This window comes from Caretta caretta, chromosome 8, assembly GCF_965140235.1.
Source record: "Caretta caretta isolate rCarCar2 chromosome 8, rCarCar1.hap1, whole genome shotgun sequence".
Classification (NCBI taxonomy): Eukaryota; Metazoa; Chordata; order Testudines; family Cheloniidae; genus Caretta; species Caretta caretta.
Window position 1 is genome coordinate 94845592 of NC_134213.1, and position 14017 is coordinate 94859608.

At 39.6% G+C, this 14017-nt stretch overlaps 1 protein-coding gene across 21 annotated transcripts in view; it reads left to right on the plus strand.

The window, feature by feature from the left end:
* Positions 1-14017, plus strand: part of DAB1 (DAB adaptor protein 1) — a 697001-nt gene that overhangs the window by 589607 nt on the left and 93377 nt on the right. For all 21 annotated transcript variants that reach the window (XM_075131817.1, XM_048860469.2, XM_048860464.2 and 18 more), the window contains one exon: positions 12001-12140. In XM_075131817.1, coding sequence (XP_074987918.1) covers positions 12001-12140 — 140 coding nt within the window. The remainder of the gene's footprint in view (positions 1-12000; positions 12141-14017) is intronic.

Below are 14017 nucleotides of genomic sequence, written 5' to 3' on the forward strand. Positions count from 1 at the left end.
CAAGGGCGAGTGGCGGCCGTAGTCTTTTCATTTCTGCCTCCTGCTGCTGCTTCGACAATAGCAACAGCAGCGGGAGGCAAAAATGAAAGGAGCAAATTGAAAGAAGCACTTTGCCACTGTTGTAATTTTGAAATTGACAGCATTTTTTTGCCCAAAGTCTCAAGAAAAAGCTGCTTTCCTCTTTGCCTCCTGTTGCTTCTCCAGCAGGGAGAGACATTCTGTGATGCTGGAGAGGCAGCAGGAGGCCAACATGAAAATAATTTTCTTCCCGAAACATTGGATTGCAAAACACGAACAATTTCCAGAGGAAAGCAGTGCTATGGTTTTTTTTTTTTTATTGCCCATAGGGGCAGAAATGGAAAGAATCCTGCTGCCACAGCTCCCCAAATGGGCACTCTCCAGAGGGCCACCGGAGTACTGCTGTCAGTGGCATCGTGGTAAACATTAGTAGAAGATGAGGTGGAGTGAGCACAGAAGCAGGCAAAGGACCAGCATGCTGCCTTTGACAGTGGTTTAAACTGAGTTCAGCAGCTCCCTCCCCGAGTCCAGCCATTCTCGGAAAGAAACAAAACCCCAGTGATTTTTCATTGTTTATTAGGATTAGCTAATCCAGTCAGAGAATAGAAACAACACTGCATGATTTACTTGGTCCAAAACAAATCACAAATACTCACAGTTCACAATCAGGCCATAAGATAGAAAGCTTCTTGTCACACAGGATTCTTCAAACAAATTTGCAGCTCTTACAACTTGCTTGGAGATGATACACAAACACAAAACAAGGGCTAAATTCACCAAACAAAAAATCACTTGCAATTTTTTCAACCAGTTTGTTTTACAGTCCTATTTGCCATTATTGTACAAATTACTGGTGCTGCTAGCTATTGGCCAAAGAGGGTAAAAATGTAAATCTTGTCAGTGGGCAGTGTCTTCGTGTTACAGCTTTTTGGGCTATATCTTGTTTTCTTGGCCATTTAATTTACGCTTTTTAGCTATTTTCAAAGGAAATATATATTTTCTCTTTGAACATGTATGAGAGATTTGTTGACTCTAAACAGAACCCCTTCTTAACTTACTCTTCCTGCTGCCTTGGGGAATTATCACATCCATTAAGGGAACACGAGAATATGGTATTGGGGTTGGGGTTGGTCCTGCTTTGAGCAGGGGATTGGACTAGATGACCTCCTGAGGCCTTTGTTTTTACATGTCATATCAGAAATGCACAACTGGTATTCAGGTCCTGGCAGGTAGGTGAGAAAGGAACTGACTTGCCCCGCTCTTTTTAATACTACTGTATTTATTTTTCATTTGTTATCTATTTGTTATTTTTAAAGTATTTTCACTTATCTTTAAATGGTAAGAGAAGACATAAATTATTCTTTTATTGAACTCCATTATGATTTTGAAGAGCAAAGTCTGCAGAAATCCCCTGTATTGTACATAAGGCATCATTTTTTATTAATAAGCTCTGACAATGAAAGATTACATCAATTTTAAAATGAACTTTTGACCAGTTTAGCTTCCTGTAATTCCCGAGGGCACATTAACTAAACCTAATGAGCGAAACTTACTTCTTATTTAAACCCTAGGGAATTCTTCTGACTTCAGTAGAAGTCCCTGCAGAATATGGGGTGCTAAATTGTTTTCTGAATCAGAGAAGACAGCCTATGCCATGCACACCCTGACAAAACAGCTTTCCAAGATTTATGAAGACTTGCATGGTACAGAACCTGAAAGGAAGTTTAATTACACCTGGCTTCTGGTCATTTCTGCATTTTAGGATGTGACCATATGCTCTGCCCTCAAAAGTCCATCTAAGAAAATAAAATTAATCAGTGAGCCTTTTAACTAAAATTAAAGTGAATGATTTGTCATCTATCCTTGCATCCATTACCTGTGGAATGTAAGTGTTCAGTCATTGTCACTTCTGATGTGCTTACCCTAACCTCACTATCACTGAGATTTATCTAAAAGTGTCATCAAGTGTAATTTTATACTGAGGCCTTCTCAGTAAATAATTGAATTGTCCTCTCATCTTAGTCACAAATACTTCTTTGTACTGGTAAGAAATAGTTTAATCAGTTACAAGTCTATGCAGCAATGGAAATGACTGCTTGCTTATATATTTATTATATCTTTTGTTCCAGAAATTGGGATGTCCATATGCATTTGAATACAGTAATTCTGTTCAAGTACTAATAATCCAAAATGCCATAAAGCTAGAGTAGAGTTTACAGTGAAAGACAATGATAAACAAGTGGAAAGTATCATTGAGATGATTGGCTAAATAACTTTATAGATATCCTTGTATTTCTGGTTAAATTTACAGGTAATACTTTAAATCTAATCCTAATGGAAGTTCACTGAGAGTGCAAAATTTCTTTTTATCTCTTTAAATAATTCTCACATTGGGCACAATTCTGTTCCCATTTAAGTCAGTGGAGGTTTTTTCCCCCCACTGGAGGATGGAAGGTGATGCGTGTGTGTCTCCTGTGGTTCTCTTTGTTAGAAAGTGTTGGAACCCTACACGGAGTTGCAGGTTCCATCCTGTTGACAAGCTGGGACAGGAGTGGCTCGTTAGAGTTCGCCATAACTGTAAAGGAGGTGGGAGCAGCCCCCAAGCAGAGTGGGCCTGGGCCTGTGGAAGACTCTGAGGGAAGAAGCTGCAGCTGAGGCTTCGTGTAGCATTACCTTGGGGATATCTGTTTGTTAATGAAGCAGATCGCAGTAGGGGTGACTTTTTAACTCTACTGCAAGCAGGTAGCTTTTGCTTGGAGCTCGATGGTGACTGTTAGAAGATCCGTGTTGGGAGTGGAAGGGAAACATTTTGCATTGGAAGGGTTCTAGTAACACTCACATTCCCTGGTAGGGAATATAGTGTAAGAGCATAGAGAGATGGTAAATGTTGGGTTTCTTTTTAATCCTGTCATGCCTTTAAATTTATCAACCTTTTTGGGGTCTTGGATTACATTTCACTATATGAATAGTTATTTCAGTTGCTTTAAAACTACCTTTCAAAAACATAGTTTAAATTCAAGTTTTTCATTTCATTTTCATTTCGAAGTACATCTTCATTTAGAACAATGATTCGTGTTACTATTATATGCAGATCTTGGACAGGCAAGTCTAGGCTTACCCAATGGGGGAAGAGCTAATGGGGAAGAGCCGGTAAGCCAGGGACACAAGTGAGTACGTGGGGCAACAAATGAAAAGCAGAAATGGTAGTGCAGTTAAAGGTTAAGGTACTGAAGTCAAAAGTTAAAAATCAGGGAACCAGAGGGAGACACCAAGCATAGAAACCTGGACAGCGCCCACTGCTCCTCAAAGGCATCTAAGGAGTCAGTGGACACTGCCCAGAGAAACTCTACCTGGAGATATGATTGGACAAGGGAATGGAAATAGGCCCCACAGTCACGGAGCGCACACACCCCATCCACCTTCTTCCTCTTGGTATGATGGGTGGCCATCTTGGCCAGCACCGGGAGGAGACTGACAAAGAGGTCCCGCGACTGGGTGGGCCCACTGCATTTATCAGGCGGTGCAGGGAAAAGTGCAGCAGGAACCTCAGTAAGAGGTTCTGGAAGAGGGGCTGCAACTGGATGCACCCTACATAGATGTGCACCAGGCTCTCCCTCTCACAGCAGAAGGGACACGTGCAGGGGGAGTTTGTGAACCATTCCAGGTACATGCCTACGCTCATGGCTCCATGGAGCAGCTGCCAAATAATATGCCCGATGGGCCATGGAACCAGAGTGGACTACAGGCTGGCCCACTGGGGTTCCTTGCCCTCCTCCAGTGGCAGCCCTCTTGGTATCAGGTGGGACATGAGGGTGAGGAAGTGGATAGCGTGAAGCAAGAGCATGTACAGATGTTTTCTGGACATAGTGCAGAGGTAAACTGGTTGCATGGTGTGGCACATTGTGGGCAGCCAGGGAGGCTCGCAGGACGAGGGCCTGATGATGACTTCTAGAGGCCCAGGGGTGAGGGATTGCAGGAGCCGCTAGAGGAAAGCAAGAGAAGCAGGTGGCAAGGCTTGCCTCACCTCCTGAAGTACATGGCAGGGGACATGCAGGGTAGACAGCCCTGTGCTCTGCCCGTGAGGTCCACCCAGTACTAAGCTTATTTGTCTGGTGTGTAAAATAAAATATATATTATAGTCTCCTGAGATATGTTATGGACTGTAGAAATTAAATGCTAAATAACCTTGTAATAATGAACAGCAAATTCTGTGGGAAGCCTGTTTGAATACATTGTTAGAGAAGAATTATCCTGATGATATAGGAAATAAACTTTATGCACATATAGTGCAAGGCTTTGCTGCTTTATTGTCTAGCTTTGTGCAGGAGATACTGAGAAGACTTATCTGCTGTCTTTCAAATATTAATATAATTACATATTTTCACTTTGCTGCAGTAATAAAACTAAAATAAACCCAATATGTTAAGAGAAAAAACATTTTTCTGTATCTCCATGTCTTTGAATGATATTGCTATTCTAGAAATACCACAATGGCATCTAGCAATCCTGTTCCCAATGAATTTAGTGTGGATGCAGAATCTAGATATTTAGAAATTCTTCCAGAAATGCACAAGTTCACTAGAGGGGGAAACGAGGAAATTTGATAAGATTCTGCAAATTTCCTGTTTGTTGTTTTCTTTTTTTGTTTTGTGTGGGTTTTGAAAAATTGTTTAAGCTCCCTGTACCAGACTGTCTTTTACACACCAAAAAGAAACTGGAAAGTAATTTGGACTGTGTTTTCTAAGATACTGCAGTCTCAACAAACATTTTGTGCGGCTTGCTTCTTCTGGATCCAATTCCTGTGAAATCAATGGGGAAAACTTGCCTGACTGCAGGACAGATTCCTGTTAGAGTCAGAGTTTTATTTGAGCTGTTAATGTAATATTGTATATATAAAAGAAAAAGAAAAGAAAACATATAGAGCATATAGCTCCACGTGAATATTGAATTTTATGCTCAATTGAACTTTAAATGCATGATTATGTTAAAAAATGGTGGACCAAGTCTTCAGCAGGTTTCAGTTGGAGTAAACTTCCTTTAATATAGTTACACAGTCTACACCAGCTGAAGGTCTGTGCTGTGTGTGTGTGTGTTTGTGTGTGTGTATACCTCTATGGATGGGGGCAGACATACACACACTGAATGGGAAACATCTTTTACTTAGCATTTAACTCTTTTACCTATGATGTCCAGTATGCACTGCCTTAGATGTCATTCTGAGCTGTAGCGTTTGTTTGTATTCTTCACTGCCTCAGTGCTGTAGAAATGCTAATTGTCTCCATGAAAATGTAGACTGTTTACAATTGTGTGCCATTGGTTTAGATCTCTGTGAAATCTAAAAATAAAAATGTCATTTCAGTTTATAATTTGAAAGTATGGTGACTACAAATTTGACAGTTTTTTAGTATAAAAGACAGTGGTGTGTCATTCTTCAGAGAATTGACTCCTGGAGGCATGTTATTGACTTCGCTGATAACATCACTATATATTTTATACACTTAAAAATCAAGAAATGTGCATTATGCCCTGAGGGGGGGATACACATTTAAATAAAGAATATAGCCATTTCCAGGGTTATCCGTTTAGATTACTGGATGCTGTTAAAACACTGTTTAGTCTAGTATATTAGCATAAAGAAAAAGCTACAATAAAACTGCTTTCTTCTATGATGGTTTGTTGTTTTTATTCCTGCTTATGAAATACACCCATTTGCAAAGTCTCCAAGTGAATGTACAGAATGTAATACAAAGTTAGCACGTTGATACAACATTAACATGGAGCTCTGTTAGACCAGGAGCCAAGGTCAGGTGGGACTTCATATTCTGGCCCACAACTGAGTGAGAGTCCTACTGATACATACTGTCAACTGGTGTAAAGTGGCTGGAGGATAAACCTCGGATGACCATTTTGTCAATCTCTAATTTTCAAAATTCAGTGGATTAGCTGGAGTCTAATAGTCAAAAAATGTGTACATTCGTTAAAATAGCTTTATACTACCTGCTGAAATCATAGTTCTGGAGTAAGTCTGCAAATCAAAGTGTGTATTCAACTGCAGTTGTTATGCTGTTCTAATTGTAACCCTGTTCTGTTCTATCAGTGCTGGCAGAATCCTAAAGCAAGTTTAAGTAACAACTTCTTGTGGGTAGGAGTCTTGGAAGCATCTCAACTGCCTGCTGTCAAGTTAATATGGTTAAAATTGGATTGGCTGCAATAACTTATTTTTCACTTGATCTTTATAACAGTTTATAGAGAGCATGTGTAGCAGTAACCTCATAGAATTGAGAGGCAGGACCTTGGATTTCGTTTTTGGCTCTGCCACTGGTTTTCTTTGTGATTTTTAGCAAATTCTTAACCTCTGTTCCACCCATTCCCCAGTAGTAAAATGTGGGGTGTTGCTGTATCTACCTTACAGGGTGTTGCTTGTCTTAATTTAATTACTGTAAAATACAGTGCCTTGAATAAAATGCACTAGACATGTGCAAACTATCTGTTTACTTTTATTGTTGATTTATAGACCTAGATAAAATAGTCTTAAATCCTGTCCGTGATAACAAAGATGTCTCTACTTTGGATGCAGAAACACAGTTATGTTGAAAGGCTCTGGGAATTTATCAGTTGAGTGAAAAGGGTAAAGAGGTTTAGGTTTAATGTTCTAACTCAACTGCAAAGGTCACACCATTCAAGGTCACAGGGGAACAGTGGATCCAGCTGGAACATGTAGTTTGGCTTAAAGGAGAACTGCAGCGTATATGGGGATAGGCTTGATCATTACCAATGCATTTACATAGTAAAGTACCACTGAGAATTTAAAATACATATGCTGCAAACAAAACATTTTTGCCTATCTTAACTCTGAAATCTTTAGAAATAGAAAGTGAATGAATTTTTAGAATCAGATTTGTGTGGACTTAATGTTTTTTTCCATTTTGTATTTTTCTGAGCCTGGGTTATAAAAATCAATCCAATTTTAGTTTACATTTTCGATTCTTGGTTTTACTGTGTAGGAATACAGATGTTTGCTTACAAACAGCTGTTTACAATGGGATTTTAGAACAAATGCTTGAAAAATGTTTTTTGGGCTTGGGGTTTGTAAAAGTTTGTTCTTACGTCATTTAAATTCTGAAGCCATTTAACAGCCTGTAAAACAAAATAATTGTCAAGTCTTCAATCTGGCAATGAGCTCTGGACAGACCCCTATATCTGCAGGATTGAAGCCTAAATTAGCAACTTGCCCTCCATGATAATCAGGCATCTTGTAGTATCAGTTGTAGCAGGAGAATTGCAGAATCCTATACTCAGTTCTCAGCAGATGTGTGATGTAGAAAGAAATGTTCTCTTGTTAAAACTGTATTTAATTTGAACAGTATAGTCTGGCAACATTTTGAGATCTGAAACAGGCTTCAATTTGCTTTAAAAGCTTTATTGTTTATCTGGGAACTTCCACCCTTTTAAGATAAGAAAAGGAGTACTTGTGGCACCTTAGAGACTAACCAATTTATTTGAGCATGAGCTTTCGTGAGCCACGGCTCACTTCATCAGATGTGTACCGTGGAGTTTCCACGGTACACATCTGATGAAGTGAGCTGTGGCTCACGAAAGCTCATGCTCAAATAAATTGGTTAGTCTCTAAGGTGCCACAAGTACTCCTTTTCTTTTTGCGAATACAGACTAACACGGCTGTTCCTCTGAAACCTTTTAAGATAATTTGCATTTTTCTGGAAGGCATAGCTGGAAGTGAAAAACTACAGGCTGAAGCTTCTCTATGTAGTTTCTCATAGTCCGCATGAGCAATAAAACTGAGAGACATGAAACAGATGGGGAAGCTTGGGCCCGAGAAGAAGCAGGAGAAAACAAATGAGAAGGGAGTGGTAGTGTGGAAGATTTGGGGTGAATGAGTGCAAGAAGGGGTGAGGATTGGGGGGGGGGCTGAGGAGGAGCAAAAGAAAGAGATGGGGGGGAAGGAGAGTAAGGCTGGATCTGTTTGTTGTACAGAATAAAATACAGCGTAGTAATTCCACTGAACGGGCTCTTAAATGTCCGGTTGATGGCACAGCAGGGCTAAGGCAGGCTCCCTTCCTGCCCTGGCTCTGTGCAGCTCCTGGAAGCAGCCAGTATATCAGGCTTCTAGGCGTAGGGGTGACCACGGGGGCTCCACATGCTGCCCGCACCCTGAGCGCCAACTCCACAGCTCCCATTGGCCAGGAACAGAATTACAACCCCATACTTCAGGTATACACTATTTATGCTATTTCTAAAACATAGAGGACCTTGCTCAAGAACTTGAATTAAAAAGTTCCCTTTTAATGGTGGCATATTGAATGAGAGTCTGGACTGTCTGCTGCATAAGTGCCCATCATACAAATGAGACATTCCTTTACCTTAAATCTAAAGTCCTATCTATGCTATAAAGTCAGCTGCATTGGGGAGCTTGCTTACAGCAGGATAATACTGCAATACAGTTGAAACAAGGTTACGCCTTAACCAGGAATTGGGAAAACAGTAAAAATAGGGACCTGTCGTGTCCACACTGTGTGAAAGAAACATGTTGGTAACTATGCTGGGAGACTACTAGGACTTCCGGTACTACATTGATGGGCACCACTGTAAGAACTTGGGATAGATAGATACCATGTCGTAACTAGGTCCCGCAGCATGGTTGGTTTTGTAATTTAGACAAAGTCTACAGGTTTTTTTATTCGTGAATTTGTAGTCTTTACTCATTTTTCATTTCCAGCACACTTTACAGTTCCTACATCATACTCAATTTGCTGACCATTCCCCATCATATATCAAAAAAGCACTTCATTCTGCTGTATCCACTTCTTAATAAATGCTGAATGTATATAAATGAAATGGGTGTTGCCTGTAAGCATACAGCGCCATAAAATGTATGTTAGTGAGACTGTTCGTGTTGTGAATTAGAGTACATTCAGAAAAAATGATCATAGGCTGGGGTATAAATTTACAAATATCTGAATTGGGTACAAATTAATGATCATGATGCAGATACAGAAAGCATTCTAGATCACTTATGAGCTTAGACTGATGGCAATATTAATATTAACTAACAGCTGCTTTTGCTGTAATGAAGATACAAGATTGGAAACTGTTGGTGTGAATGCTTTTTGAATTGGATTTTATTTACTGCAACATAAAATTGACTAGGCATGTTGTTTACACATGTGACAGGCATGCAGCAAAGCCCACTGATCTGGCTCCTCATTGTTGTGTATCCAGATGTTTTTTCAGGGCTTAGTGTAGCAAATGTTCTTTCATTGCTTTAGCTGTCGATACTGACATCTGCCTTAGCATTTCCCTAAGCCATAATTTTAACATTACTTACAGTTTCTGACTCATAATCTATCTGCCATTAGTCTTTTATCAAATATCATTTAAAAGCATGAAGACTCATTCCCCTATTTAATCCCTTTTGGGAAAGCAGAGGGTAAACCTAATTGAGGGAGGGAGGTAGATGACAAGGATTGCTTGTCATTGCCCTTATTTTTTGGGTTATAATTCAGCCATAAAATATTTGCCATGAGCTAATATTTGCCATGGAATTTTGCAGGTCACTTGTTCATAGTGTGAACTGTAGTGCTTGTGAGTACTCTGGGTGAAGAGGAACCGAAATGAGTCCTTCATTTCTAAATGTTCTTTCTTGTGCATGTTCGCTACGTATTTTTCCTGATGAAAATGTTAGAAGGACTTTAACCATGTAGATTTAGCGAATCATAGATTGAGGGAAGAAGTCTAATCAGCTTGGAATGTATGTAAATATAGTTGAGTTGATAGTTATTCATTACTTTTTAAAAAGTCTCTAGATTCTACACATTAGCAGCCAATAGCACAGAAGCAGCTATTAGTTTTTCTTTGTAAGAGTCATTGTTTAAAGTGCTCAAATGCAAGTTTTAAAATAGAAATCAGAGCCGGAAGAGACAGAGACCAGATTTTTCAACCTAGAGTGCCTAACATTAGATTGTTAGTTACTTAGATTATAAGTCATTTGGGGCCAGCGATCATCCTTTTATTTTGTGTTAGTACAGCACCTACCACAATGAGGTCTTGATCCATGACTAGGCCTTCTAGGTGTTACCACAATGTAAACAATAAATAATAAGAGTATAAATCCACCGGTGGGCACTTAAGCAAGTTACCTGATTTTCAGAGGTTCTAAGCATATACTTCTGCCACTGAAGTGCTCAGCATTTCTAATTTTTATGTAGCCCTTTTAATCTTTCTTTCTCAGTAAAGCTGGTCAGAAAATGGGATTTTTTTTTTCCTGCAGAAAATTTTGACTTCTCAAAAAATCTAAAAAATTTCATCGGAAAACTGGAAGTTTTAAGGTTCTGGGGTTTGGATTTCTCAATGAAAACCTGGACTCTTTTTCTGATCTGTTTTTACCTCGCAGATCTTTTAGATATTTCAGTTGTCGCTCGTGAGGACATACTGGACTCACCTTATCCCTTGCTTTCTTTTCCAGGAGCAGGTTCAATTACTGCATGCTAAAGATTGTTCCTGAATCAGAACCTCACGTCCAAACACTTCTGAACTTTGTGGAGATTTGGATTCAGATTTGGATCTGAAGACTGTCACTTGGGCCTGTCATTATTTCATTATGGGTTTTCATTTTTCCTATCCTCTTCTCTCCCATCCTCATATTCTTGCCTTTCTTTATCTGTTACATTACTGTGTTCTTTTTGGTTTGTACCTTGTAGCGATGTGGTCCACCTGGTTCAATTTCTCAGAGTCTCTCCTGCTTCTGCAAAATGGAAAGCAGCATGTGAATATGTAACTTTCCTAATTCTCACAGAAGAATGGGAGCATTGCACTTCTATTTTGCGTTAGTAGCTATTTTGTGTGTAGTTGATGCAGCTTGCTTTTAGAAATGCCCGCTTCTCTTACTGGAACCAATCAGTGTCTAGACTCTCAATTCTGTCTTCTTCTTTGAACTTTCTTCAGGAACTCACCATTTCATAAATCACTAGGTTTGTTGGACTCCTGCTGTTATATTATCTAATTTGCATTTGCAATCGCTCGCAAACGCAAAGCTGTATTACCCTTCCCAATCAAGAACGTCAGGGTTCTTGATCAAGGTCTTCAACCAGCTCTCAAAAAGACTGATTCCCAAATCAGTCTATTTTCCCCAACCACTCAAGGTACAGAATCTACCCTTGCTTCTGTAAATGCTCAGGAATAACCCACTTGGGAGCTCATCTGTTTGCTGTCTTTCTAAGAAAGTTCTCCTTCTCGTAGTTTGTTATAGTTTTTTTGATTCTCAGCTTTGCTCTGTCACTTGTTTCTGTTTGCCCTCTCAGCACCTAACTGTCTCACTCAAAGCAAATTCCTTTTTAATAAGAATCACCATTTCCTCCTCTAGGCTCTGAGTGACTCTGTGTGAATTCCTGTTGACATTTATGTTGTTACTATGTATTGAGAAACAAAAAGAATAGTACCCGGAAGCAGTAGTTGCTATGACTTTTGAGCAACAAAGTTGTATAGACAGACGATGTAATTTATTTTTTTGGTTTTGTGAAATGGAAATGATAAAATACAAATCCTGACATTACAAATATTAGTAGTACAATTGGATAAGTTGGAGTACAGAGAGGCAGTATCATATCTCTATTAGAGGTGGACTCAAGATGCAAAATTCTGATCTGGATTGAGATTTCCAACATCCTGCACTAATCAGAAGTGTTCAGGTGTATGGGTTTGATTCAGGCTCATCTCTTATTTCTGTAAACTGACATAGCTGGCAAATTTCATGCAGAAGATTTCATAAACTTGCAATCCCACTGTGTACACATTTGAGGAATATAGGTTTTATTACACTTGTAAATTTCTCCTAATTTTATGCAGATACTCACATGCTCAGGTACTGAGGCATGAACATAAATTTAACCTTAAACTTACTTGTGAGTGTTTGTTTATTTTTTTCTTTTCGGTCACGTGAATTTCAAATTTTCACTTCTGTCTTTTCAGGTCAGGATCGCAGTGAAGCCACTTTAATAAAGAGGTTTAAAGGTGATGGTGTCCGATACAAAGCAAAACTGATTGGTATAGATGAGGTTTCTGCAGCGCGAGGAGACAAGTTATGCCAAGATTCCATGATGAAACTCAAGGTGCAGTGTAACTTTTAATGTTTAGGTGTTACAGAATCAAGTGGGGAGAATTTCAGATTGAACTCTGTCATTTTACTTCCATGGCATTGGATCAAATTCCCTTTCACTTAGACCACTGTACACACAGGTGTCATAAAATAGAATTTGGATAGTTCTGTACAAGGTCCTGACTCTGATGTTGATAAGTTGGGAGTTGCTTCACATTCTGATGTTAGGAATCCAAGATGGCTCTAGCAGTGGTTTTGGCTCTAACCTAGACTTTTAATCTAACTTCCTCTTTTCCTCCCGTGTCCCCTCTCCCCCCAATACCCCACCTAAAATATGGGGGCTTAGATTTGAGGTGTTGTCCCATCTCTAGTTTTTATAGTCAGAAAAACACAATAAATAGTGTCCATAATGTGGTAGGCACTTTACGGAACTAGAAAAGACAGTCCCTGCCCTGATGAGCTGTACAATCTAGATGGATAACAGACAAGCTGAAGGAAAGGAGCAGGAGGTGACATAAAACAGCATGAATGAGTAGTGAAGTGCAACACACATCTCATGGTCCAGCAATTTTGGAAATATTTCTTTATAAGTAGATTGAAAAAGAGCTACGAGCATTTTGTAATGGGGGGAAAGAGGGAATCTGTTTTAAAGGAGGGCCCTTAATTTCTCAAAACAGCATCTGCCACAAAACTCTAATCTGATTTATCTGCATGTAGGCCCTTTTCCATTCATTGCTTGGTTCCATCTGCCAACAAGCTGTGTGGGAGACCTGTGGCTATTAGGACACCGGGCTAGGCTTTTTTGATCTTTCTCCAACAGGAATGCCATTTCCATATCTCCAAGATGCTTGATTCCTGTTAGCGTAATGGAGAGACTTACCTAAGTAATGTAAGGCAATTAGCTCCATCCAGAGCTGGTGGTCTCACAAATGCATATATTTGTCTTTTGAGCTAAGCTCCTAGCTCTCACCATGTAACGTGAGGGAATCATTCTCTTCATTTTAATATTCATGTCTGAGTGGGGAACTTGGGAACCAGCGACTCCTGAGTTTTAGCACTGGCTCTGACATTAAGTGGCTGTATGGCCTTGGGCAGGTCACTTAACCTTTCTGTGTATCAGTCTCCTTATCTGTAAAATGGGGATAATAATACTGACTTCATACTTGAGTTATGAGGATTAATTAGTTAATGTTTGTAAAGCATTTTGAAGATGCAAAGCATTAGGCTAAGCATTTTTATTTATTCACAAATGTAATTTGTGACACTGAATCCTAGGCTGATAGCATTGGTAACTGATAGAAGTAGGACTCTGAAGATGGAAAGAGAAGTTGCTAGGTGAATGCCAGGTTATGTTTCAGCTATAATAATATACAGAATGCACAAACAGCAAGTCCACCCACTGGACAGAAGAATCCAATAATAGGGTAAGTCCACTAGACAAAAGGAGAATAAACAGAAAAGGCACTACATTTTCCAGTCCAGGCATTGTGAACTTGTAAAGAAGATCTTTCTTTAAAAATGAAAGGTCAGTTGGCTCATTCTGTTCCATGAAAAAGAGAGCCTTTTCCCTCTTGCCTTATTAAAAAACTAAGCAAGAAAAAATAAATTTGCAGAGCGAAAAAGCCTCCTAGAAATCTCAGCTCAAATAAGAACAAATTCCAAGGAGGACTGTATGGCTTAGGGAATTGGTACGTTTCTGTGTGGATCGTGCATCGAACAGGCTGTGAGGAACATGAAGAAAATTAGTATCGGGGGGGGGGGAAGGGCAGAAGACGATGGTGAGGGGGAGGCTCAACCTGGATTGGCCTTTAAATTGTGGCTGCATATAGTAAGGAAGAGCTTGGGCTTGATTTTGAGAAGTGCTGAGCGTGCCCAGAAGCCAGAGAGAAG